The sequence below is a fragment of the Carcharodon carcharias genome, chromosome 14 (genome assembly GCF_017639515.1).
Source record: "Carcharodon carcharias isolate sCarCar2 chromosome 14, sCarCar2.pri, whole genome shotgun sequence".
NCBI lineage: Eukaryota > Metazoa > Chordata > Chondrichthyes > Lamniformes > Lamnidae > Carcharodon > Carcharodon carcharias.
In genome coordinates, this window is record NC_054480.1 from 5144152 (window position 1) to 5172132 (window position 27981).

General features: G+C 44.7%; 1 protein-coding gene across 3 annotated transcripts in view; it reads left to right on the forward strand.

The window, feature by feature from the left end:
- The window catches only part of LOC121287439 (potassium voltage-gated channel subfamily KQT member 2), a 165191-nt gene that overhangs the window by 86639 nt on the left and 50571 nt on the right, over positions 1-27981 (forward strand). For 2 of the 3 annotated variants that reach the window (XM_041205320.1, XM_041205321.1), the window contains exons 5-10: positions 608-733; positions 1770-1880; positions 3793-3888; positions 4286-4380; positions 18142-18210; positions 20790-20816. In XM_041205320.1, the coding sequence (XP_041061254.1) occupies positions 608-733; positions 1770-1880; positions 3793-3888; positions 4286-4380; positions 18142-18210; positions 20790-20816 (524 nt within the window). The remainder of the gene's footprint in view (positions 1-607; positions 734-1769; positions 1881-3792; positions 3889-4285; positions 4381-18141; positions 18211-20789; positions 20817-27981) is intronic. The other variant, XM_041205322.1, reaches the window with a different exon arrangement.

The window sequence follows — 27981 nt, forward strand, 5'->3', positions numbered from 1 at the left end:
CACTTCCCAGCAGGCATTATCGGACTGGATTCAGCAGGGGGAGCTCTGAGTATTTTACCACCCCACCCCCCCCCACCCCCCTACCTTTTCCCTCACACAGAACACTGCAACCAGTTTAACTCCCACTGCAGAGACTTCAGCACAGAAGTGCTGACGGCCTGGGGCATGACTGAAGGTGTGCTGCCCAGCTCAAGGTACTTCCTTTAGGTTCCACCTGCCCTCAACCAAGGATGTAAAAGTTCCCACCGCACCATTTTGAAGAAGAGAAGGAATATTCTCCCAATGTTTGAGCCCTCAACCAGCATCATTAACACAGAAAATCTAGTCATTCATCATCGTGCTTTTTGTGGGAGCTTGCTGTGCACAAATTGTATGCTGTGTTTCCTACATCACAGCTGTAACTACCCTTCATAAAATGCTTAATTGGCTTTGAAGCGTTTTGGGACAAGCTGAGGTTGTGAAAGTTGCTTTATAAATGCAAGTCTTTTTTTCTCTCTCCATGTCTCATGTCTCACCTCCTTGATTCTCACTTCACAGTTCCAGCCGTTTGTCTTGTTTCTTCCTCTCTCACTCCCTCTATCTCCTCGCTGTGCCCGCTGCCTTTCAGGAGCTGATCACTGCCTGGTACATTGGGTTTCTGTGCCTCATCCTCGCCTCGTTCCTGGTCTATCTCGCTGAGAAGGATGACAACAAAGAGTTTGCAACGTATGCGGACGCCCTCTGGTGGGGTTTGGTGAGTGGTTTTACTTCTGTAAAATCAGGAGGCTCAAGGTTCTGAACTTTCATCTACATCCACTGAATGTTCCTAGGCAGACGGCCCTGGTCAGTGGTCCCCGGGCAGATGGCCCTGGTCAGTAGATCCTGCGCAGACAGCCCTTGGTGAATAGCCTGGTCAGTGGGCCCTGGGTGGTTGGCTTTGGTTAGTGGGTCCTGGGCAGTGGGTCCTGGGTGGATGGCTTTGGTTAGTGTGTCCTGGGCAGTGGGTCCTGGGTGGATGGCTTTGGTTAGTGGGTCCTGGGCAGTGGGTCCTGGGCAGTGGGTCCTGGGCAGTGGGTCCTGGGCAGTGGGTCCTGGGCAGTGGGTCCTGGGCAGTGGGTCCTGGGCAGTGGGACCTGAGCGGATGGCTCTGGGCAGATAGTACTGGGCAGATGGTATTGAGCAGTGGGATTACAATTTCCCAGTGGGTACAGCCAGAGGGCGAAACTCCTCAATGGTAAAACCAATTCAGAAACTGACTGCCCATGTTCAGTGACTGAGCTTCAGTATCTGACAGAGCTTGGCACAGTTTGGGTGCTGTTCAATCTGAAATGTCTGAGTACAAAAGATACTTACTGATATTGGCGTGGTGTTCGGGAGGCGATAGCAGCTAATAGTTCAGATGCTGCACTTCAAGCATCTCGAACTCCCTGCCAGCTCTGTGCACTCTGCTATCCTCATCACCTTTTTCAAACGCCACCTCAGCAATGTTCTCTTGGACGAGCTTGTGGTCCTTTCCTTAAACCTCCTTTATAATTGACTCATGGGATGTGAGCATTACTGGCAAGGCTGTATTGCCCTGAGAAGGCACTGGTTGTCCGTCTGGTTTCACACAGCTGAGTGGCTGGCTAGATGGTAAAGAATCAACCATTTGGGCGTTGGGACTGGAGCCCACATAAAGGCCCAGACTGGGTAAGGACTGCAGGTCTCCTTCCCTAAAGGACATTACTTGGGTTTTCACACCAATCCAACAGCTTCATTGTCACTTTTATGATACTAGTTTTCCTCCACAGATCACCTTGACAACCATTGGATATGGTGACAAGTTTCCAATCACATGGAATGGACGACTCCTGGCTGCGACTTTTACTCTCATCGGGGTCTCTTTCTTTGCACTGCCAGCGGTAAGTATATGGTTGGTAGAGGGAGTGCGGTGAGCTGTCACATGCCTAACCCCCAGACAGACCCCAACCTCAACTGGATCCCAAACCCCAGCTGGATCTGACCTTCTCCACTTAGAAGGACAAGGGTAGCAGGGGCATGGGGATCACCCTCACCTCCAAGTTCCCCACCAAGGCATGTATGAACATGTAATGGCCTTTCCTTCATTGTCACTGGGTCAAAAATCTGGCATAGAATCTAGAGAAGAATAGAGAAACAATTTAAAGGAGGTGTTAGAAAAGGAATGAATGAGGAAAAGTAAGATAGAAAAAGTGAAAGGAGACATAGAGAGTAATAATTTAACAGCATCACTGGCATTGTATCATTAGTTAGAGGGGGTGAGTGGGAAGTCTTTTGATGGGGCCGATTGTGTGACATTTTGGAAAACTGAAATGGAATTGTTTTTGATTAGATCTGGTTATCGGGGTAAGCCTGGGTGAGTGACTCACAAGCACATTTGAACTTAAAAGTATTGAAATAAAATATAATTTTTTGCATTAGGATTTTGACACAGCAAGATTGGAATTTTGGACATCCCCAATTACCAGCATTGGGTGGATATCATAACACTTCACCATGCTTTTCAGTTCTGGAAGTTTGCTGTTCCAGCTATTTGTTCCTGAATCTATAGTGAAGGGGATTTACCAGCCAAGGGATGACACTGAATGCAGCCTAGTGGAGGCATGAGGAGAGTGGTTGGTGATAATTCGGGGGTTTACTCTGCATCAATACCAGCCTATATTCCTGGTAAACCTCCTTATCAAGATATGAACATGTGAACATACATATGAACATACGAATCAGGAGCAGGAGTAGGCCATTCGACCCCTCGAGCCTGCTCCTCCATTCAATAACGGCTGACCTGATTGTGGCCTCAACTCCACATTCACACCTATCCCTGGTAATCTTTGACTCCCTTGTTGGTCAAGAATCTATCTACCTCAGCTTTAAAAATATTCAATGACTCAGCCTCCACCACTCTCTAGGAAAGGGAGTTCCACAGATTCCCGATCCTCTAAGGGAAAAAAAAACTTCACCTCTATCTTAAATGGGTGACCCCTCATTTTTTAAACTGTGGCCCTGAGTTCTAGTCTCTCCCACAAAGGGAGGCAGTGATGTAGTGGTATTGTCACTGGACTGGTCATCCGCTAGATTGGTAATCCAGCGACCCAGGGTAATGCTCTGGGGACCTGGGTTCAAATCCCACCATGGCAGATGATGGAATTTGAATTCAATAAAAATCTGGAATTCAAAGTCTAGTGATAACCATGAAACCATTATCGTTTGTGGTAAAAACCCATCTGGAAATCTGCTGGCCTGGCCTACATGTGACTCCGGACCCACAGCAATGTGATTGATTCTTAAATGCCCTCTGAACAAGGGAGGGGCAATAAATGCTGGCCTAGCCAGTGATGCCCACATCCAATGCTTGTGTGTACATATATATATATATATATATATATCCACCCAGGAACTGATAAGTTGCAATAAGATCACCTCTCAATGAGGTGAACTTTGTTGGCCAGATTGACAGGCTCACCTTCTGCCCCCACTCGAGATCTGCCAGTGAACTTCACTGAATATCTTGGTTGCATAGCTAATTTGAACCACCTATCCTCAGAGGTAGAGGCTTTTGTTCTTAGGTCCATACATGCTGAACTGAGGGGCAGCTTCCTTCCGATCATAGAAACACAGGAGGAGGAGGAGGCCATTCAGCCCCTTCCGCTGTTCACTGAGATCATGGCTGATCTATATCTCCACTCCATTTACCCTTTCCTCTTAATCTTCTTACCCAACAAAAATCTGTCGTCTTTGGTGTTGAAATTGGAAACCATGGCGGAGCTCGTCCTGATGTGTCTGTCTCATGTTATCCAGGGGATTCTTGGCTCTGGCTTTGCTCTGAAAGTTCAGGAGCAACATCGGCAGAAACATTTTGAGAAACGACGGAATCCTGCGGCTGGTCTCATCCAGGTAACACAGACTGGATTCCATGGTTACTGGGGAAAGGTGAAAGGGCACCAAACAGGAGGGGCTTAGCACCAATGCTGCATCAAGAAATTTATAAATGATAATTTTTTTCATTGCACTGATACATCACACCCAAGCGTCGGAGAACCATTTGTAAAGGCTTCCTTCCACTCTTAAGGAAGAGCTATTTGATAGCGGGACTCTTTAGGCTATTTCCTTGCTAGCACAGGGAAGAGAAAACCCAATTTTGAACAGGACACTTGCTGAGTCCTGCTCAACAGCAGGCGAGCAGTAACTAAGGCAGTGGCTTCACTGGGGGAAGAATCAGAAGGCAAAAGTATAAAATTCTAATGCATCTGAAGAATAATCTAATCTTTATGTTTCCATGACCCTTGCACAGGCTGCCTGGCGGTATTACTCTACCAGTCTCTGTCGGACAGACCTGCATGCCACTTGGCAGTGCTTTGAGCAGACACTGACTGTCCCAATGTACAGGTAGGTGCAGAGACAATTCCTCCCCCCTCCCCAACACCAAGAACAGATTTGGCTTTTATAGTTTAATTTCACTTATTTATTTAATTTCAAATTTCTTTTATTTCCTTCCATTTTAGTTCAGTTCCGCACAAGTTTGTTTTTGCTCCATCTCCTCACTGTAGTGTCAATGCCGTTGTCATGCAGGTATGTGTTTCCATAGAAACGTGGATTCCACGCGCAAGGCTTTGTGATAAGTGGCACTCGAACAAGCAGGTATATTGTGTGTGTCTGTGTTGCCATGCTTGTGTACGGCTTTTGATAGAAAGCTCCCTTTTGTCGACTAACTCACAAACCTTCCCTACATCACACAGCATCATAAGTGAGGTGATTTTAATATCTTCCTTCCCCCCCCCACCCCCACTCAGCCTGGTGAGGGGTTAGGATGAAATAGATGGTTAAAGGAGTTTGACAGGATAGATGCTGAGAAAATCTTTCCCCTGGCTGGGGGAATTGAGGACACAGGCGCACAGTCTCAGAATAAAGAGCTGTATCTTCCGGTCGACGCGTAAAGTGACGCGGGTGACTTCAGGCGTGTGTCCTGATACCATGGCGCGTCATTCAGACTTTCAGTCTGGCGGGCACGCGGCCGGCTTGGGTGTGCACCCGCCGATCTGTCCACGGCTTTTTAAGACCATTAACAAAGCTGTTGAAGTCGCTAGTGGACTTGCCCGTCCAACTTTAAGGTTAGCAGGCAGACCGGGAGCCCTGGCGGGTTTCTGAAAAGGCATGGAAACCTCATCCACCGGCGGGATGAGCTTTCGTGAGGATTTGAAAACCTCACAATGGTTTTAAAATAAAAGTTATGGACACGTCCCAACTCCTGTGACAGTGTCACCTGAGGGAACACGGCAGGGAAATTTTTTTCTCAGCTTTATTTAAAATGTGAGCCGCTCTCCCTGAGGCAGCACTTGGCCTCAGAGAGACCTGTGTGCCCGTCTGCATGCATGCGTGAAACAGCGCACTCCCAGCTCAGGGAGTCCCACCCTCCCCACCCCCCTCCGCCCGTATAGGGAGTGTATAGCGCTTCCTGGCGGATGTCACGCTGGATGGGCCTTAATTGGCCCACCCACTTAAAATGGCGGTGGGGGCGCCGATCGGAAGCGTGCCTGCTCCCGCATTCCGCACCCCCCCCCCTCCCCCCCACCGATGGGGAGAAAGTGTTGCCCAAAGAGTCGGTCATTTAGGACTGAGATGAGGCGAATTTTTTTTTGGTTCAACTGTCTGCGAATCTTTGGAATTGTCTACCCCAGAGGGTTGGGGATGTTGTTGCTGACTGCATCAAAACTGAAATTGACAGGTTTATGGGCACTAAGAGAATTAAGGGATCTGGGGATAGTGCAGGAGAGAGGAGTCGAGATGAATGATCAAACAAGATCTTATTAAGTGGGACTGAGTGACCTACTCCTGGTCCTATTTCTTGTATTTTTATATTCCTGATTTGATCTCACCGCCCATCATTTTAACTTATATCAAAAAATTAGGTACAGTCACCTGACACATGGTGGGGTCCTGATTCACTGCGAGTAGTTGCAGCCTGATGATGTCATGACACCAGAGTTGCTGTTTAAACTAAATATCTCCCAGAGCCAAACCCAACAATGGGAGTTGGTGGAGAGAGGTCAGAATGGGTCATGCTAAGTACATAAGTCACATTTTTCCAATGAATCTTTATGGGCCAAAGAGGAGACAACTCTGGTTGGAGATATTCCTGGAGGTTTGAACACATGCCCCCCCCACCCAGGCAAACAACCACTTTCCCATCTCCTCTTCTGTTAATTCTATGAACAAAATAACTTGTTCCTATGTCTCTCTGTGGGTGTATCTTCCACCCCCCCCCCCCCCCCCCCCCCCCCCCCCCCCCCACCTGTCCTGGAAATTAATCTTCAATTCCTGGAAAGTCCATGGTGATCCTGGAGGATTGGCAATCAACCCGAGCTCTTAACTTGCTGGCCCAAAGAAATGTGGGGACCGGTACTCAGTAATCGGACCTTGGATGTCTTCCTCTTTCCCTCGCCCAGCTACTTGCATCACTCCCTTCTTAACCTGTGTGCGCGTGTGCGTGTGTGTGTGCGTGTATGTGTGCGTATGTGTGTGTGTGTACGCACCGCGTGTGTCAAAACCTACACAAGGGCTGCAGGGCAGGTTACTCCTGCCAGTCTACCAGATGTACCCCTGGGTTTACAGCACAATTGTGTGATTTATCCTCCGCCTCTGAGTTTGATGGGTAACCTCTTGCTAAGTTGGATCAGGATCACAATTACATTTCTCAAGTCACCCAATTTTAGATCTGACAACTTTAAGGCCACATTTCTGTGCTAATTCAAGTGGGCTGGAGCAGAAAGTAGCATAGTCATGCTCCAACTGAGGTCTAACCAGTGATTTGTAAAGGTTTTCCCTGACAGCTCCCTTGCTTCTGCACGCAATGAGCTGAATTTTACCGTGTGAAAATAGGACTGTTTTCATCCTGCGACAACATAATATCCGGCGCGAAGCCATTGGGCTGCGATCCTGATGTCAACAATGATAGAGTGAGCAGGGAGGGGGCTCAGAAATCAGGAGTTAACGTTTCGAGTTCGTGTGAATCTTATTCAGAGCTCGGAAGAAGAGCCATATGGACTCAAAACATTAACTCAGATCTGCTGAGTTTTTCCAGCATTTTCTGTTTTTATTTCAGATTCCCAGCATCCACAGTATTTTGCTTTTGTCTTACTGCTCTGGTGAAGGCATGACCCCAAAGGCCAAGAAAGGTGCAGCCCCCCGATTCAGTGACGCATCCCTGGGATGCCTTCTGGACACCGTAGAGGCCTGTTGAGATGTTCTCTACCCCCGCTCTGGCCGCAGGAGGCCCATCAGTCTCACCACGCTGCCTTGGGAGGCGGTGGCAGTGGTGGTCAGTGCCAATGCTGCACACAAGAGGTTAGCCACCCGGTGCAGAAAGAGGATGAATGATTTCATTCATGCCGCCAGGGTAAGTCAACCATGTCATCAATCTCAACTCACCCACTCACAAGCCCATCTGTTACGACACAGCAGTTGGTAAAGCCTGAGTTGTTTAAATCCCAGGGGGAAACTTGGACAACTGTCATAACCTATATTTTCAATTGGTATGTTTGAGATGCAGCTCTGAATTCAAGAATAAGACTACAGAGCCTCGAGAGGTTTCTATATAAAGCTAAATTAAACATTTATTAATTTAACAACAAATTAAACACATACACATCCTCAAATTACTGCCATAATAACTTTTAAACCAATCCCCAAATTAATCACTCCCAGGTAAATCTTCACTAAGGCAAGAATAACCCATGGACTTTAAACAGACATCAGGCAAAGCACATTTGACTTTATGAATTCAAAATGAGGTCCCTTGCAATGTGGTACCTTTGCAGACAGTTGTTAGCTTACAGGCTGGTTAGATCTTAAATGCCTTTGACTCATGCACACAAACTCCTCTCAGTTTATACCCAGCTTCCCCTTTGAATGTAAACTTTCCATTGTATTACCAGGTTTTTATTTAATTTTACCTCTCCTAACAAGAATCCTTTCATTCCACAAATTTGATTAGTAATATAAACACATTGCTTGGTGTCTGCTAGCTAGGTGTAAGATTTTACCCATTCTTTTGAATGGTTTATTCAACAAATCCAAATTGCATTTTACCTTTTAACTTATGTTTATGTAGTTAACATCTCAAACTACCATACAAAGCACCTAGACTAGCTGGCTTTAATCCAATTAAGCCACACATAGATACATACCCTACCACAATTTCATTTTAAAATATTTTCCAGTAACATTATACACATTAATATCTCTTCATGACACATCACACATTCACTGGCATCTCACTCACTGCCAGTTCAAGGGACATCACCACTCACTCTCTCACACACACCGTCACATCTCCATCTGGCCTCATCTCCTCTGGACACTGCCTCCTCAGAATTCACCATCTTAAGGCCACTTGCGCAGATTAACATGTACCCCCCACACACACCCTGGGATACTCCCCCACCTTCCCCAGTACAGCCCTCACCCTGCAACCTCTTCCCTTGCCTGAGGTCACTTCTTCCACTTTCCCAAGTAAGCCCTAGCCCTGCGGCCATTGGAAAGCCATCCCCGTCTGATAGGTAGAGACCTGCCTGCAAGGCTGCCTAAAGGTGATGTGGCGCTGCCTGTGAATCCTGGCGCTGATGACTGTGAGTGCTGCCTGAAGCAAGGGAGGCAAACAAACCTCAAAGAACTGAGCGATGTGCAGCTTGCCAGGTGCACATTGCCAATGTACAGTTGTGAAACACATTGATGTGCCCAGATGACCCAGTGTGGTGGGGGGGGGAGGGGAGGATGATTCCAGCGAGCAAGGCTTATAATGAGATGCTAAAGTGTTGAAATGAGATTCCAGACATGCAGCGGCAGGAAGTCATTGACGGGCGGAGCAGACAATTGCAACCTGGCTTCATGACGAAGTAAAACTGATTTTTGGCCTCCTTGCCATATTGTCCGCTCACGCCCACCATGACACCCAACGCCAATGGAACCAGACGATTCCACCCAGAGTTCATTGTAAAGGCGGATTTACAAAGGCTGGACTTGGGCCTGTTTGTGCCTGACTTTAGCGGGAGAGACTGCCAATCGGCTTTTGATTGGCCACCCTTAGAAGTTCCTTAATTCCTAGTCATTATCAGGGTTCTTAAGCATTATACTGTCTGCAAACTGGCGAGCTTTGCCATGCACCATCACTGTAGCATTGCTGCTGTGTGGAGTGTGTACATGGTGATTTCAGTTGGAGATACATCCTCCAGCGAGGAGGAGGAGGAGGAGGAGGAGGCCAGCTGAACAGGGACAGGACCACAGGAATTAACTGAGGGAGCCCAACCTGCAGATGAGCAAGGGGCTGCTGAGGGCAGGCTGCGTGTGGAGGCCTGGGGTGGAGGCCTTACCCACCCAGTCGTGGATACAGGGTACGGCTGACTTACCTGTGGCTGACGGCCTGAGGAGACTTCGACTTTCCGGAGTAACTGTGACTTCTCTGCGTGACACAGCGAATGAGGAGAGAGCTTCAACTGTGTAGGGGTGGGGGAGCCAGACAATACCAGTGGCTTTGACAGTCACAGTGGCTTTGAATTCTTTTGCCTCAGACACATTTCAGGCCATGTGGGGAGACATGAGTGGCATTCCCCAGCCTGCAGTACACCGTTGTACTAAAGTGTTCACAGATGCCCGTGCTTAGACATACAGAGCAATTCATTGCCTTCACTACTGTCTGTAACAGTCAGACAGAAAGAGCAATTGGCTTTGTAGGCACGACAGGTTTCCCGAGGGTGCAAGGTGTAACTGACTGCTCCCATGTCACCATCGAGGCACCAGGGTCTTTATTAATAGGACGGACTATCATTCAATCAAAGTGACCACTAGCAGCACATCCTGCAGGTTTGTGCAAGGTATCTGGGGAGCAGCCATGATCCCTAAATCCTCAGGAACTCCCAGGTGCCAGGCATGTTTAGTGGATCTGATGCCTTGGATGGATGGCTGCTGGAAGAAGTGGCTCATGCCACCAGTTCGAGCTCCCAGGACTAACCCTGAGGACCAATATAGTGAGACCCAGGGCACAACCAGGGCCACCATCAAGCAGACAATTGGTCTTCTAAACATGAGGTTCCGATGCCTTGACAGATCTGGAGGATCTCTCCAGTACGTTCCTTCGAGAGTGTCCCCCTGATGGTGGTTGTTTGCCGTGATCTCCACACCTGGTTGTCCAGAGAGAGGATCCCACATTGGGGGAGGAGCCAAGGGAGACCACCCATGCCTCTGATGAGGAGATAGAAGTAAAGGGGGGGGGAATCGGCATAGCCAGATGTGCAATGCCCTGTCAGGGAATGTCTGGATGGGCGTGGAACAAGGGAATCTTTAATCCACTGGAGATTCCTGTAACACCATCCATTGAAATTTCTTATCTTGTCCACTGTTTCCTCCTTCTCCCTCCATCATCGCCAAACAACAAGGGTCCTATCTCTTACAACAACAACCACCTAAACCGTGTTACTCCCCTGGTTTGTAATTTTACACACATTCAAGTAAGACCATCCACAGAATCCATCTGCATCCATTATTCTCTCTCTTCAGGTACCACACCCTGAGAAGATGTTGGTGACCATGGAGCTCCATGTTGGTCTTGCTGAGGAGGTGTGGGCCATCTTCGTTGGTGGCACATTCATCCAGTTTGCGAGACTTTTTAGAAAGATCATTCCTTGTCCACTTTGATCCCCTTTCCCACCAGCATTAGACTTTCTAAATCATGATTTCTTATTTCATGCCCAAGAAGTTCCAACCTGACTGTCCGAGGCCTGCTCCATCTCAGTCTCTGGCAGCTGCACATGCGACTGTGATGTTCTCTCACCAGCTTGTGCTTCCCTTCGTTCTGAGGCACAAATCCCCCCCACCGAGGTGCGTATATCTGCGCTGGTGCTGGGTGAGAGCAAGGAAGTGATGCTTCATCCTCCTCCTCAAGAGTTAGTGTTGGACACCCAAGACTTTTGGGAACAGCAGTCAATGGTGCACCTGTGCGGGAGACAAAAATAGGGAAGGTTAGAGCTATCTTCAACATTTGAGGGGTGAGTACACATAGTCATCCTTCTGTATTGGCAGCAATTCATGCATTGTGAGGTGTTACTCTTTGCATTTCACAACTTCCAACATACAGTCACAAATTCCTGCCCTAGTGCTTGAGAGTATTCTCAATCAGATACCATTGATGCCTCTTTCATAACAACACAGCAGACGTCATACCCCCTCCCTTTAGCCCCATTAACATGTATCTCTCTCTATTGCACATAATTCCCCTTGTAATCTCACCACCCTGGGACCTTCCTCCTATCTCATCTCTTCCATTAGACCAGCTCCACTTGTTGGCAGCAAGCTGAAACACCTCCTCCTCTACTGGGGTGAGCTCCCCCAGGTTGGGCACGCCACCTCCCACCTTGCTTCTTTGCTGGGCATTGTGGGCCTCCTCCTGCAATTAGAGTGCAGCATTGGAATGATTTTGGAGTCTACTGCACAACTATTCCTTCACATGTCTGACCTCCAAGGACTCAACAGGCTGAACAATGTGCAGCGCCAATTAACCAGTGTACCTTTCATAACTCACCCCCCCACCCCACCTCGGTGCATCATGCCACATCAGTACATAAGACAGTGTCCTTGAGGAGCCTTCCCACATCTCTCTATGAATGTACATCTCTACATCTCTATAATGGAGCCTCACTCACCCTAGCAGATTGTAAAAGGCCGTCGAGATGTTTTCTGCTCTGCATCCAGGTTCTCTTGAAGACCCCGAGGCAGTTAACCTCATCTGCAACCTCAGTCCAGGCTGCTTTGGTCAGGCTCCGAGATCTCCTCTTCCTGTCAGCTGGCATGAGGATCTCCCGCTTGGCACTGACAACATGGAGGAGGTGCTCACAGGGAGTGGCCACTGAACCTTTGGGCCATTGTTTTGCACTGGTCATCACCTCTCTTCCTCCTCTTGTCTGTCTGTGGAGGGACAATGAGAGTTAACAGCCTGAGGCTCCACATCTCCAAATAATCATCAGGGTTCTGCTTGAAATGCATTTGGCTTTTTCTTGCCTGTCTAAGTTCCTGAAATCTTGCCATCAGTAAGAACATACACGAATAAATATAAACTGGCACTCACCTGTGTCAGTGTTTCCAAATATTTATAAGCAGCACCAAAATCTTCCCCCTTTAGGAAAACTATTGCCCCTGGTACCCCAACTCAGTCCGATGTCAGGGGTCCCTTTAACTAAGTGTCCATGGCTTCCTTCCGGGACACACCCTGCCAGTTGGATGCCCAGATGTCCCATTGTCCATAGCCAATCGGGCGAGAAGCACACTTTGAAGAAACCCTATTGGCCGAAAGCCGGCACAGTGGCCGTTAATTGAGCAATTGCTGTATTATTGCATGTATATTTTAAGGCTTCTTAGCACAGAATCTTCTTCAAATCACTGATGGCACCCAGAAATTTCTTGCTTCTGTTCAGTTTTGAAATGATCACAGGGTAGATAGTGGCCGGGGTTTTCTGTGTCTGCTGGTGTCGGGCGTGTTCGGTGGAGCGAGCAGACAATATGGTGCAATCGGTTTCACCAGTTTGCGATCATCTGCTAGGCCCACCGTCCACCATTGGACATAACATTACCAGGCCTGCCCGCCGGAATCGTCCCTCCCTTGCTGGATCGCCTGCGCTTCACTCAGGACTCTGAGGTTTGTTTACCTACCTTGCCTCGGTCAGCACTCGCAGTCATCAGCTCCAGGATTCACAGGCAGCACCACATCACTTTTAGGAGGGGTTCATGGGCAGGTCTCTACCTACCAGACCAGTCGTAAGGCGGGGGTGGAATTTCACTGGCTGCAGGGCTGGGGCTTGCTTGGCAAAGGGGGAGAAGTGGCCTCAGGCAGGGGAAGAGGCTGCAGGGTGAGAGCTGTACTGGGGAAGGGGGGTATCCCAGGGTGTGTGTGGGGGCACATGTTGACCTGCGCAAGTGGCCTCAAGATGGTGAGGGCTGAGGAGGCAGCCTCCAGAGGAGATGAGGCCAGATGGAGATGTGAGGGTGTGTGTGAGAGAGAGTGACTAGTGATGTCCCTTGAGCTGGCAGTGAGTGAGATGCCAGTGAATGTGTGATGGGCTTGTGAGTGTGTGAGTTTAGAGTGATGAGATGGTTACCTTACCCTGGCGGCACAGATGAGATCCATTGAATGACCAACTTCTTCTGTGCAGCATTGGCACTGATCACCACTGCCATCGCCTACCAAGCCTGGTCATGCCACTGCCTATCCTGGGGCAAGAGCAGGGATAGAGGATATCACGGCGAGCCTCCACGGCATCCAAGAAGTGTTCTAGTGACACGTCACTAAACCTGGGGGCTGTAGTCCTTTTGCCTTTCATGGACATCTTCCCTGCAGTAGTCGTGGGCTGGAAGCACTGAGATATGGGTGCGCGGCTGGACTTTAAATATGGTGCCTGGTGTGATGAAGCGGTGAGGTGATGGCGTGGTCGGCGAATGAGAGCCAGCCCACTGTCCAAACAGTGTGTTTCCCAGGAACGCATAACAATTGCAGCGGGCTTGGGACGATACAGCGTGAAACCCATCATTGCGGCCGGCGAGTAAAACATTGTTTTGCCTGCCTACTACTGAACTTTGTGCAAATCTGGAACAATTCCGCCCAGTGTCTGATAGTATCTCTGATGCTATCAGAGGCACCATATCAGAGACACTATCCCACATATTAGCTGAGATATAATTGGTGATACTATCAGAGACACTATCAGAAATATAATCAAAAATACTATCACAGATACAATCACAGATACTATCACAGATACTATCACAGATACTATCACAGATACTATCACAGATACTATCACAGATACTATCACAGATACTATCTGAGGTAGTATCTGTGATGGAACTCTGATGGTATCTCTGAAGGTATTTCTGATGGTATCTTTGATAGTATCTCTGTTAGTATATCTGTTAGTTTCTTTGATAGTATCTGTGACAGTATCTTTGACCGTATCTCTGACAGTACCTCTGATATTATCTGTAATGACTCTGATAGTATCCCTGACAGTATCTCTGAGAGTGTCTCTGAGAGTGTCTCTGAGAGTGTCTCTGAGAGTGTCTCTGAGAGTGTCTCTGAGAGTGTCTCTGAGAGCGTCTCTGAGAGCGTCTCGGAGAGCGTCTCGGAGAGCGTCTCGGAGAGCGTCTCGGAGAGCGTCTCGGAGAGCGTCTCGGAGAGCGTCTCGGAGAGCGTCTCGGAGAGCGTCTCGGAGAGCGTCTCGGAGAGCGTCTCTGATAGTATTCCTGATAGTATTCCTGATAGTATGATTGATAATATTTCTAATAGCATATCTGATAATATCTCTGATAGTATCCCATATAGCACCCCTGATAGCACCCCTGATAGCACCCCTGATAGCACCCCTGATAGCACCCCTGATAGCACCCCTGATAGCACCCCTGATAGCACCCCTGATAGTATCCCTGATAGTATGAAAGTATCTTTGATAATATCTCTGATAGTGTCTCTGATGGCATCTCTGATAGCATCCTTGATAATATCTCTGATAGCATCCTTGATAATATCTCTGATAGCATCCCTGACAGTGTCTCTGATATTATCCCTGATATTATCCCTGATATTATCCCTGATATTATCCCTGATAGTATGAAAGTATCTTCGATAATATTTCTGATAATATCTCTGATAGTGTCTCTGATAGTATCTCTGGTAGTATCCTTGATAGTATCCCTGATAGCATGAAAGTATCTTTGATAATATCTCTGATAGTATCTGTGATAGTATCTTTGATAGCATCCCTGATATTATCTCTGATAGTATCTCTGATTATATCTCTGATAGTATCCCTGATAGTATCTTTGATAGTATCTGTGATAGCATTCCTGACAGTATCTATGAAGTATGAAAGTATCTTTGCTAATATCTCTGATAGTATCTGTGATATTATCTCTGATATTATCTCTAATAGCATCCCTGATGGTACCTCTGATAGCATGAAAGTAACTTTGGTAATACCTCTCATCGTTTCTGTGATAGCATTCCTGACAGTATCTCTGATAGTATATGTGATAGTATCTCTGATAGTATGAAAGTATCTTTGATAAAAACTCTGATAGTATCTGTGATATGATTTCTGATATGATTTCTGATATGATCTCTGATAGCATCCCTGATAGTATCCCTGATAGTATCCCTGAGAGTATCCCTGAGAGTATCCCTGAGAGTATCTCTGAGAGTATCCCTGAGAGTATCTCTGAGAGTATCTCTGAGAGTATCTCTGAGAGTATCTCTGAGAGTATCTCTGAGAGTATCTCTGAGAGTATCTCTGAGAGTATCTCTGAGAGTATCTCTGAGAATATCTCTGAGAATATCTCTGAGAATATCTCTGAGAATATCCCTGAGAATATCCCTGAGAATATCCCTGAGAATATCTCTGAGAATATCTCTGAGAATATCTCTGAGAATATCTCTGAGAATATCTCTGAGAATATCTCTGAGAATATCTCTGAGAATATCTCTGAGAATATCTCTGAGAATATCTCTGAGAATATCCCTGATAGTATCCCTGATAGTACCGCTGATACTATCTCTGGTGGTACCTCTGATATTATCTCTGATAGTAACCCTGATAGTATCCCTGAAAGTACCTCTGATAGTACGTAAGTATCTTTGATAATATCTCTGATAGTACCTCTGATATTATCTCTGATAGTAACCCTGATAGTATCCCTGAAAGTACCTCTGATAGTATGAAAGTATCTTTGATAATATCTCTGATATTATCTCTGATAGTATCTCTGATTATATCTCTGATAGTATCCCTGATAGTATCTTTGATAGTATCTGTGATAGCATTCCTGACAGTATCTATGAAGTATGAAAGTATCTTTGCTAATATCTCTGATAGTATCTGTGATATTATCTCTGATATTATCTCTAATAGCATCCCTGATGGTACCTCTGATAGCATGAAAGTAACTTTGGTAATACCTCTCATCGTTTCTGTGATAGCATTCCTGACAGTATCTCTGATAGTATATGTGATAGTATCTCTGATAGTATGAAAGTATCTTTGATAAAAACTCTGATAGTATCTGTGATATGATTTCTGATATGATTTCTGATATGATCTCTGATAGCATCCCTGATAGTATCCCTGATAGTATCCCTGAGAGTATCCCTGAGAGTATCTCTGAGAGTATCTCTGAGAGTATCTCTGAGAGTATCTCTGAGAGTATCTCTGAGAGTATCTCTGAGAGTATCTCTGAGAGTATCTCTGAGAGTATCTCTGAGAATATCTCTGAGAATATCTCTGAGAATATCTCTGAGAATATCTCTGAGAATATCTCTGAGAATATCTCTGAGAATATCTCTGAGAATATCTCTGAGAATAATCCTGAGAATATCTCTGAGAATATCTCTGAGAATATCTCTGAGAATATCTCTGAGAATATCTCTGAGAATATCTCTGAGAATATCTCTGAGAATATCTCTGAGAATATCTCTGAGAATATCTCTGATAGTATCCCTGATAGTATCCCTGATAGTACCGCTGATACTATCTCTGGTGGTACCTCTGATATTATCTCTGATAGTAACCCTGATAGTATCCCTGAAAGTACCTCTGATAGTACGTAAGTATCTTTGATAATATCTCTGATAGTACCTCTGATATTATCTCTGATAGTAACCCTGATAGTATCCCTGAAAGTACCTCTGATAGTATGAAAGTATCTTTGATAATATCTCTGATAATATCTCTGATATTATCTCTGATAGCACCCCTGATAGTATCTCTGAAAGTATCCCATATAGTATCTCTGATAGTATGAAAGTATCTTTGATAATATCTCTGATAGTATCTGTGATAGTATCTTTGATAGCATCCCCGATATTATCTCTGATAGTATCTTTGTTTATATCTCTGATAGTATCTATGATAGTATCTCTTCTTGTATCTTTGATAGTATGTGTGATAGTATCTCTGATAGTATGAAACTATCTTTGCTAATATCTCTGATAGTATCTGTGATATTATCTGATATTATCTCTAATAGCATTCCTGATAGTACCTCTGATAGTATGAAAGTATCTTTGGTAATACCTCTCATCGTATCTGTGATACCATTCCTAATAGTATCTCTGATAATATATATGATAGTATGAAAGTATCTTTGATAATACCTCTGATAGTATCTGTGATATGATTTCTGATATGATCTCTGATAGCATCCCTGATAGCATCCCTGATAGCATCCCTGATAGCATCCCTGATAGTATCCCTGATAGTATCCCTGATAGTATCCCTGATAGTATCTCTGATAGTATCCCTGATAGTATCTCTGATAGTATGAAAGTGTCTTTGATAATATCTCTGAGAGTATCTGTGATAGCATCCCTGACAGTATCCTTGATAGTATCCCTTATAGTATCTCTGGCAGTATCCCTGATGGTATCCTTGTAGTATCTCTGATAGTATCTCCTATATTATCTCTGATTGTAGCTTTGATGGTATCTCTGATTGTATCTGTGCTAATTGAGGCAGACTAGAGTGAAAAGCTTAGTGGTCATTCTTTTTTAACCAAACAAAATCTTGATTTTTTTGTAATCCTTTAGATCTTGCTCTCTTAAAATCTATTCTTGGGAAGTGGCCATTGCTGGCGAGGCTGATAATTATCAATCATCCCAAGCTTCCCCTTGAAGAGATGGTAGTGAGCTGCCTTGTTGAACTGTTGGTTTGATACAACTAAGGGGGTCACTTAGCCACTTCAGGGGGTAATGAAAACCATCCTCATTGGTGTGGGAGTGAAGTCATGAAAAGACCCAGACCGGGTAAGGATGGAAGAGTTCCTATCCTAAAGGGCTTTGATGAAGCAGTTGGGTTTTAACAACAATCTGACAGCTCTTTTTTCTATTTCTAGGTTTTTCTTTAACTGATTATAAATTCTGAAACTGGCCATGATGAGTTTTGAATTCCTTCCGAGCAACTAAAAGCTGTTGTGTTATAAAGGCGTAGATATGCCACAGGGCAAGACGATGTGATTACGAGAGAGTGCCTAGTGAGAGTTCAGCTGCAATCTGTTGGCGCTGGTTGTCCGTGTGTCTCATGTTCAAACTAACATGGCTGCTTCTGTGTGCTGTTGTCACAGGCTGATTCCACCACTCAACCAGCTTGACTTACTGCGAAACCTCAAGAGCAAATCAGGACTCACTTTCAGGTACTGAACATTTCGGCTTGTAACATGGGCCATTTCGTTACAACTTGAGGTAGCCCAAGAACAACACGTGAGGCTAACTCATTATGAGGGCAGGTTGCATAAACTTGGCTTGCATTCCCTTGAGTTTAGAACATCAGGGGTGACCTAATTGAAGTGTTTATAATGATAAAATGAATGTTATGGGGTAGAAACTGAAATGTTATTTCCCTTGCTGGGGGAATCTAGAACAGGAGGGTACTCTTTAGGGTTAGAGAATGTTCTTCCCACTATCCTGACCAATAATTTTTTTCCCCTCAAACAGCACCTAAAACAGATTCTTTACACCATTCATTTTTTTCCCTGTTGGTAGGACCTTGTAGTGTGCAATTTTAGCTGTTGCATCTCCTACAGTACAACAGTGACTATGGGGCATGCTGAGGTGGTGAGAGGTGCTATAGAAATGCAAGTTCTTTCTCCTGGTGGTAAGGTGATGGCAAGGAAAGGGAGACTGAGGGAGATGAGAACTTTAATGGTATAGAGTTCTGGGAATGCATGTTTTAGAGCAGGAGACCTTGAGTATGTGGAGAGGAGTGTAGGATGTTAGATGGTGTATTTAAATCTTAGGAAGCACCTTTGTTATTTATGAGGATTATTTTTGTCAGCCCAGGGTTGCATTGGCTATGGAACCAAATAGAGTAGATGGAGTTGAGATCTGGGTTAGCCTTGATCGAATGGAATGGCAGAACCGGCTCAAGAGGCTGAATGCTCCTCCAATTGCTAAGTTCCTGACAGTGGAGCAAAAAGGCAGGAAAGATGAAGAGAGAGAGAAGAAGGATTGGGAGTGAAAATTAAGAAAAGTTAGCCTATCAGATGATTATTTTTTTCTTGTTATAAAAGTTATCCGATTAACTGTGCAGAGAAAATGCCCATACAGAACACAGGATTGAAAATTGGTTTAGGAAAGAGGAGGAACAAATCAATGGCAAATAAAGCTAAGCCTGGAGTCAGTATCGATTGGAAGTTCACATGGAACTCCTGCATTTGACCCCAATCAAAGTGACTTGGATGAATGTACTTGCGTGATCTATATATCTAACATATGTTAAGGATCTTACTCTGCACATAATTCCTATCTGGAAGAAAGCAAAATACTGAAGATGCTGGAAACAGAAAATGAGAGAAAGATTCAACAGGTCAGGCAGCATCTGAGAAGAGGAAAATAAGCTAATGTTTCAGATCAATGTTCTGATCAAAGGCCCTTCTCGCTATGCAAACTTTTTTCCATTATAAATTCCTGGGTCCAGAATTCTCACAAGCTTTGTCCTTGGAAGCACAACACTGTACAGTATCCCACCAGATTCAGACAAATCGCTGAAAGTACTGTGTGAAATTCTGTCTCATTCGCCATCTTGTTATCTCAGTAACTGAAATTTTTAATGCCCCAAAATAAGTGTTTTAAACACAATAATGAAAGCTCTTTTTTAAAAATCACATTGGCATGATTACATTTCCTCATTAAAAGGTCAATTCCCTCTTTTAATTAATCATTTTTTAGCTTGAAGATCCCAGTCTCTTCAAAAAGTCCGGGCCTCTGATTTGATATTTCTCCTTAGAGCATGATGCTGAATTTAGATTGTGCAGTTTTTGCATTAGTTGGTGTGCCTAATTTACCACAGATGAATAATTTCCATTGTTATTATCAGTGCTACTAATGGAATGTCTTTCTTCAGCTTCTAGCAATTTCTGTCCAGCAGCTTTTTTCTAAATTACTTTGAAACTAAGAGCACAAATTTCAAAAACTTTATTGAGATAAAAGTCATGTCTTTTAAAATGGAGAGGCAGACTGTGACTGCATGCATCAATGAGAGTGACTGAGGGAAAAAATACAGTCTATTTACTATGCATCTGCTATAGCTTTTGATTTGTTTTCAGTAAGTGTATTGAGCTGAGAGAAAAAACTTTGGTTAGAGACAATGTGAAGGACAAGCTGTCGATCTTCATTTAACATTAATTCTGCGTTCAAAGGCTCATTTGCTCAGCTATGTCTTGTTGATGTTTAGAAAAAAGTAATGTTCAAGGACAGTGTAGAGGGAGATTTACTCTGTATCTAACCCTGTGCTGTACCTGTCCTGGGAGTGTTTGATGGGGACAGTGTAGTGGGAGCTTTACTCTGTATCTAACCCCGTGCTGTACCTGTCCTGGGAGTGTTTGATGGGGACAGTGTAGCGGGAGATTTACTCTGTATCTAACCCCGTGCTGTACCAGCCCTGGGAGTGTTTGATGGGGACAGTGTAGAGGGATCTTTACTCACTATCTAACCCCGTGCTGTACCTGTCTTGGGATTGTTTGATGGGAACAGTGTAGAGGGAGCTTTACTCTGTATCTAATCCCGTGGTGTACCTGTCCTGGGAGTGTTTGATGGGGACAGTGTAGAGGGAGCTTTACTCTGTAGCTGACCCCTTTTACAAGGTGCTTAATGCGTGATCTGGGTCTACCCAGATTCTAGCAGTACGTTTCCTATTTTGGGATGACTTCTGTTTGATGAAACACCCCACGCAGTCTGATTAACCACTTGTCTTTGTTCTGTTTTCCTGCTGCAGGAAGGAGACGCTGGAAAGCACACCAAGGTTTGCTTGATTTTAAAGCTCTGGTTTAAAAAAAAGCTCAGAAATTGCTGCTCCCCTCCCTCCACCCCATGTAGATGTGATTTAATAGGCGAGTTTTTGAACCTAAAATGAATACAGTGAAGGTTGCAGTGAGATGCCGATCTCATTGCTCTGTAGCTGTGTTAAATTCATTCAGTAGCTTCCTTTGATTTTCAAAGCTGCTGTTACCCGGGTACAAAGCATGAATGTAGTTTTTATGTATTGTTATTTACAGTGTGTTTCCCCTCTACATATTACTGCTGCTTGCTCCTGTCTTTTCCTGGGTCACGCAGTGACGGAAGTTACGTGCTTAACGGCGCTGCTGCTGTCAGTCTTGAGCCTGCCAATAGGAGGCGAGCAAGAATGGCCCAGGCAAGGACTGTCTCTTCCTGATAATACCTCGCTCTCTGCAGGGTGCTGTCTGCCCTCCGACCCGGCTTCACCCAGCAGAGATGCAGTGAAGATCAGCGAATCGGCAGAAATTGAGTCCAAATGTTTGGGGTCAATGTGGAAACCTGATGCTAGGGGAGCTTCAATTCTTTATGCATCTTGCCAACTTTCCTCTGCATTTACTTCACTGGAAGGGGTGCCTGACCAATAGCCATTCTGCTTCCTTCCATCCTTTCTGAAAGCGAATAATGAATCCATTTGATTTCCGATGTGAAGACCTGTTCTCAGAACAATATTTGCATGCTGTACTGCAGCTGAGGATTATTCTCTATGTTTCAATGTGAATTGTTGAGTCTGAAATGACAGTGTGCAGTTTATTCACTTCTTTTGATAACTGTCTTTCCTCTTTCGCTTAAGCAGAGAATTGAGCTTTGACAGTAAGAGGTATGTTTTATCCTCACCACTTGTTCCCTTCAACTCCCTTTGCAAGAAGCCAGGACCCTGTTGATTTGGACAGCTCTTCAGGAAGCCCCAGACTTGCTTAGTGTTGTCCTTTCTCCTTGAGTACCGCATAACGATGTAAAATCTTGTAAAGGTTCCAGCACTGATAGTTATTTCTAACTTGCATGAAATTATCTCTAAATCTCAAAATTAATTGTTAGAGAAACAGCAACAAACTTTATTTGTTAGGAATGGGCCCAATTTGTTTGTGCTAAAACACCAGCTGAATATATCCTGGAAGGATTTTGGGATTTTTGTGCTCCCAAGGCATCCTGATGAGATTTAAAGCTTATCTCACAGGATTATCAGCCATGTAATGCTATCCTCAATTCCCTATTGCAGTTAAACAGGGGCACTCCCTGTTTCTGGTCTCCTTCCTTTCACCTATGGCTCTTGATAGTCCTGTGTCTCTGGGTCTCCATTTATGGCCCACCTGCTGGGGACGTGTCAGAGTTGGAATCTAGTATTAATCCCTTTGCTTAGTGAGAGTAAATGAAGAGAGAGCTAAGTGGAATCAGTGGCTATTGCAGCTTCCACAGAGTAAGCGGAGGACTTGTTTGGTCACAAGTTGGTTCATTTAGATCTTCTTGTTGTTATTGCCAACCTTCCCATTGGAATTTTTACTTCTTCCTGAATAGACAGAAATGACCTATGTATCATCCAAAGAACTGCAAAGCCAAGGAACATTAATGTCTAGATGGACTCAACCTTTTCAACTATTAGCTGAATCAGTCACTCATTGTTCACTTAATTGTCAATGTCCACTTACTTGGCAATGCCCCCCATGTGTCGATGTCCATTCACATATCTACAGTCCTTAACTTCCCATGGGGAAATGAGGGATTGGTGATTAACACTGGCCTAACACATTAGGTAATGGTGGCCCCTCATTTCCTGCACTAAAATGGTGACTGCACTAGCTTCATTGGCTGTAAAGCCCTTTTAAATGTCCTGAGGTTGTAAAATGCACCATATAAATGCGAATCTTTCTTTTCTCATTGTCTCTGGTGTGCTTCGGACCCATGCTCAAGAGGTGAAAGGATGATCTGTCGGGCAACTGTTACATAGTCCGTTACTGGATTAGTGAGCCCTCTATTTCTCGCTATCCCAGTTACGATCAAAGCAAAGATGCTGGGACAAAATGATCATGTTCTTATTAAGTGCAAAAATCCATTCTCCTGTGTGTCTTGTGTTTTTGTCTAAACAGGAGGTCACAATGAAATGCTGCAGTAGTTTTGGAGTCTTTTCTAATTGAGATGTGCAGCCAAATGGTTCGCAGGAGAATTCCCCGCTAAACACAGCGAGATATCAAGCTGCCTAGGAGCTGGATTAATCTCAGCCACAAGAGACGTACAGTCAGTTCCCAGGTGGCACCTGATCTCTGCTTCATGCCTAGATGCCTGTTACAGATCATGCAGGGGCTACACTATCAGCAGTCCCTAGTCCCAGCATGGTTCCCTCCTGTGTATTTATCAACTGGTTTTTCATTTCTGCTCAACATGTCTAACATATAATCACAGCTGCAGTTTGCAGATCTTGCTATCATTTCTCTTCATGTAGGATATGTGTTTGACATCAGAATCGAATCTCAACCTGTCAGCCAGGAGTAAAGTTGCTCCCGTCAATCGAATGCCCTTTAAAGAACATGCCCAACCTTCCTTTCCATTGGAAACATCAGAAGTGAAAATTTTGTGTGTTTTTTTTCGAGTTGCAAATTCCCAATGCCCAATGTTACACCTGGTACTTGAAAATCGAATTCCACCATACGTTCGCCTCCATCCAGCCCAGGCCGGCAGGATGAAATATTCTCTCTGTTAGCTCAGTGCTGACTTTAGACTCCCCCGGTCCCCCAGCAGCCTGAGGGTGTGCAGGCAGAGAGGAAATGGGTGACCGCCCAGGAGCAGATAGGCAGTGCAGGAGTCGTGGGAGTGCGATTTTTGCTTTCCAATTGATATTCAGCTCTGAATTCTGGTGAGGGTGATTGTTCCCCTGCAGAATTCAGGCAGAACCAAGTCAATGGAACCAAGTCAGCTGTGCAGAGAGTACAGGAGGACGATTTGGAAAGCAATAGCAATAGGAGATTCAATGGTTAGGGGAACAGACAGGATTTCCTGCAGTCGCAGACGTGAATCTAGGATGGTGTATTGCCTAAGATAAAAGCTAAATACTGCAGATGCTGGAAATCTGAAAGAAAATGCTGGAAAATCTCAGCACGTCTGACAGCATCTGTGGAGAGAGCAGCAGAGTTAATGTTTCGAGTCCATATGACTCTTCTTCAGAGCTAAAGCGAGGTAGAAATGAGATTACATTTATACTGTTTAAGGGGGGTGGAACAGATGAAGCTGGATAGAAGGCCAGCGATAGGTGGGGACTAAGGAGAGATTGACAAAGATGTCATGAGCAAAAAGACAAAGGGAGTGTTCATGGTAGTGGTGGGGGCTGAAGAAGGTGCTGGTGGTGGTTAAAGGTAAGAAAGCAGAATGTGATAATAGCAGAACAAGGGTCAGAAACGACAACATAGAAACAAGTAACAGAAGGCCCTTTTGGGAGTGCGGTGGGGAGGGGACAGTGGTTGGGAAAAAGGGATAAAAAAAGGGGATAAAACAATGAATAAATGAATAAAAATTTAAAAAGTACAAAAAACAGCATGATACCACCACCAAACACATCTCCTCCTCACTGCCCCCTCTCTCCCCATCAGCATTCTGTAGGGACCATTCCCTCCGGGACACCCTGGTCCACTCTTCCATCACCCCCAACACCTCATCCCCTTCCCACAGCACCTTCCCATGCAATCGCAGAAGGTGCAACACCTACCCCTTTACACCCTCCCTTTAATTTGGTCTACTGCATTTGCTGCTTCCAACACAGTCTCCTCTACATTAGGGAGAGCAAACGTGGACTGGGTGAGCGCTTTGTAGAACATCCTCAACATGACCCAGACCTTGCCATTTCAACACCCCACCCTGCTCTCATGCCCACATGTCCGTCCTTGGCCTGCTGCATTGTTCCAGTGAAGCCCAACGCAAACTGGAGGAACAGCACCTCATCTTCCGACTAGGCACTTTACAGCCTTCCAGGCTTAACATTGAGTTCAACAACTTCAGTCCATGAATTCTTTCCTCTATCTTCATCCCTTTTGTAAAATTTATTTCTATTTTTTATTTACTTTGTTTTCATTGTTATTTTTATTCATTTATTCATTGTTTTATTCCCTTTTTTTATTCACTTTTTATCTCTTTTTCTATCCTGTTTCCCCAACCACTACCCCCTCCCCTCACCCCACATCCCAAAGGGCCATCTGTTACTTGTTACGTGTTGTTCTTTCAGAGAGTGCTTACCCTTGTTCTGTTATTCACATATTCTGCTTTCTTACTTTTATGCCGCTATCAGCACCTTCTTTAGCCTTTACCACTACCATTAACATTCTCCTTGTCTTGTGTCCATGACACCTTTGTCAATCTCTCCTTAGCCCCCACCTATCACTGACCTTCTATCCAGCTTCACCTGTTCCATCACCCCCACCTAAACAATATAAATTTCATCACATTTCTACTTCTGTTTAGCTCTGAAGAAGAGTCATATGCACTCGAAACGTTAACTCTGTTTCTGGTTCCACAGATGCTGTCAGACCTGCTGAGTTTTTCCAGTATTTTCTGTTCCTGTTATGGTGTGTTGCCTACCTAGAGCAGGGTCAAGGAGATCAGAGCACTCTGAGGAGGAGGGAGAACAGCCAGCGTTTGTGGTCCACATTTGTACCAATGACATCGATAGAAAGAGGAATGCGGCCCTGCTGTCAGATTTTAGGGAGGTAGGAAGAAGACTAGCAAGTAGGACTTCAAAGCTAGTAATCTCTAAATTACTCCCAGTGCCACTCACTAGTGGGTATAGAAATTGATGGATTGAGCAGATGAATGTGTGGCTGGAGAGATTGTGAAGGAGGGAGGGCTTTAGATTCCTAGGATATTGGGACTAGTGCTGTGGGAGATGGGGCCTGTATAGGCCGAATGGGTTGCACCTCACCAGAGCAGGGATCAATGTCCTTACGGGCTCAACTGTTATTGCTATTGGGGAGGGTTTCAACTAAGCTGGCTGGGGGATATGAATCAGGATGTAACACTAGTGAGTAAAAACAAAATGCACAAAGGACTGGAAGAAACAGATAGCACTAGAATAGGAACTAGTAAAGTATTAAGTCGGGTCAGAGTAGGAGGGAATGCAGTAAGGTCTAAATTAGGTTTACAATTCATGTTTGTGGGTGCATTTAATACATTAGGTTGGTGAGTAGCAGGTGCAGATAGTCACCAGGATATCAGGTCATAATGAAGACCCAGGGCTGGGTATTAAATATTTCAGGATGCAAGGTGTTCAGAAAATATAAAGAAGAAAAGAAAGTAAGATGGGTGTAATTATTGATGAAGGAAAATATTAAAGGGCTGGAGAAAGAGGACATCCTAGAGGGGTCAAGGACAGAGTCTATCTGATTTGAGCTAAGAGTCAATGAACCTGCCAGTATACTGCTGGATGTATTCTCTTGGTCACTAACCAATGGGAAGATATAGAGCACAACAAATTTGCAAGGAAATTACAAAGGATGTAAGGATTGTAGGGTAATTATAATGGGTACTTGAACTACCCTAATATAGACTTGGAGAGTAATAGGGCAGAGCAGGGGGAAGAGTTTCTGAAGTGTGTTCAGGCGAATTTCCTAGATCAGTATGTTCCTGGCCCAGTGATGAAGGAATCATTGCTGGATCTGGTTCTGGGGAATGTGATGACTCAAGTGGATCAAGTGTCAGTAAGAGAACACTTAGGGGCAGTGACCATTGTATCTTAAAATTTAGGTTGGCTATGGAAAAGGACAAGGAGCAACCCAGAGTAAAAATAATTAATTTGGGGAGAGTCAATTTCAGAGTGGTAAGAACAGACCTGGCCCAGGTAAATTGGAACCAAAGATTAACAGACAAAAGTATAACTGAGCAATGGGCTGTCTTTAAAGAGGAGATTGTTCAGGTACAGTCGAGGTCCATTCCCACAAGAGTGAAAGGTGGGCAAGATAAAATCAGAGCTCCCTGGATAACGATAGAGATAGAGAGTAAAATGAAGCAGAAAAAAGGTACAGATGACAGATGTCAGGTGGACGATACAACTGAGACTCAAGTTGAATATACAAAGTTCTGAGGGGAAATGGAAAGCAAATAAGAGAAACAAAGAGAGAGTATGAGAAAGGCTGGCAGATAACATAAAAGGGGATCCAAAAGTCTCCTATATGCATAAATGTAGTAAAAGGGTAATAAAAGGATGAGTGGGGCTGATCAGGACAAAAAAGCGACTTATGCAGGAAGGAAGAGGGCTTGGCTGAGATACTAAATGAACACTTTGCATCTTCCTTTACTAAGGAAAAAGATTCTGCCCATGTTATAGTGAAAGATGAGTTAATTTTAAATACTGGATGAGCTAAAAATTGATAAAGAAGAGGTATTAGATACGTTGCCTGTACTTAAAGTTGATAAGTCACCAGGACCTGATGAGATACATCAGAGGATACTGAGAGAAGTAAGGGTGGAAAGCGTGAAGGCACTGGTCATAGTCTTCCAATCCTCCTTAGATACAGGGATGGGGCCAGAGGACTGGAGAATTGTAAGTGTTACACCCTATGTTCAATTCCTCTCTTTATTAGCCTTCTTAATTACTTGCTGTACCTGCATACTAACCTTTTGTGACTCATGCACTAGATCACCTAGATCCCTCTGCACCTTGGAATTCTGCAGTCAGTCTCCGTTTAAGTAATACTTTGCTTTTTTATTCTTCCTGCCAAAGTGAACAACTTCACATCTTCCCACATCTGCCAGATTTTTGCCCACTCACTCAACTTATCTATATCAGTTTGCAACCTCCTTATGTCCTCTTCACAATATACTTTTCTAACTATATTTGTGTCATCTGCAAATTTAGCTGCCACACCTTTACCCCCCTCATCTAAGTCATTGATGTAAATTGTAAAAAGTTGGGGCCCCAGCACAGACCCTGTAGGACTCCACTCATCACATTCTGCCAATCAGAGAACGACCCATTTATGCATACTCTCTGTTTTCTGCCAGCCAGCCAATCCTCTATCCATGCTAATATGTTACTCCCTACACCATGTGCTTTTATTTTCCACAATAACCTTTGATGTGGCACCTTAACAAATGTAGGTTAATTAAGGGAAAGGAAAGCCAGCATCTATTATTTCAAGACAAATATTTTTTAACCA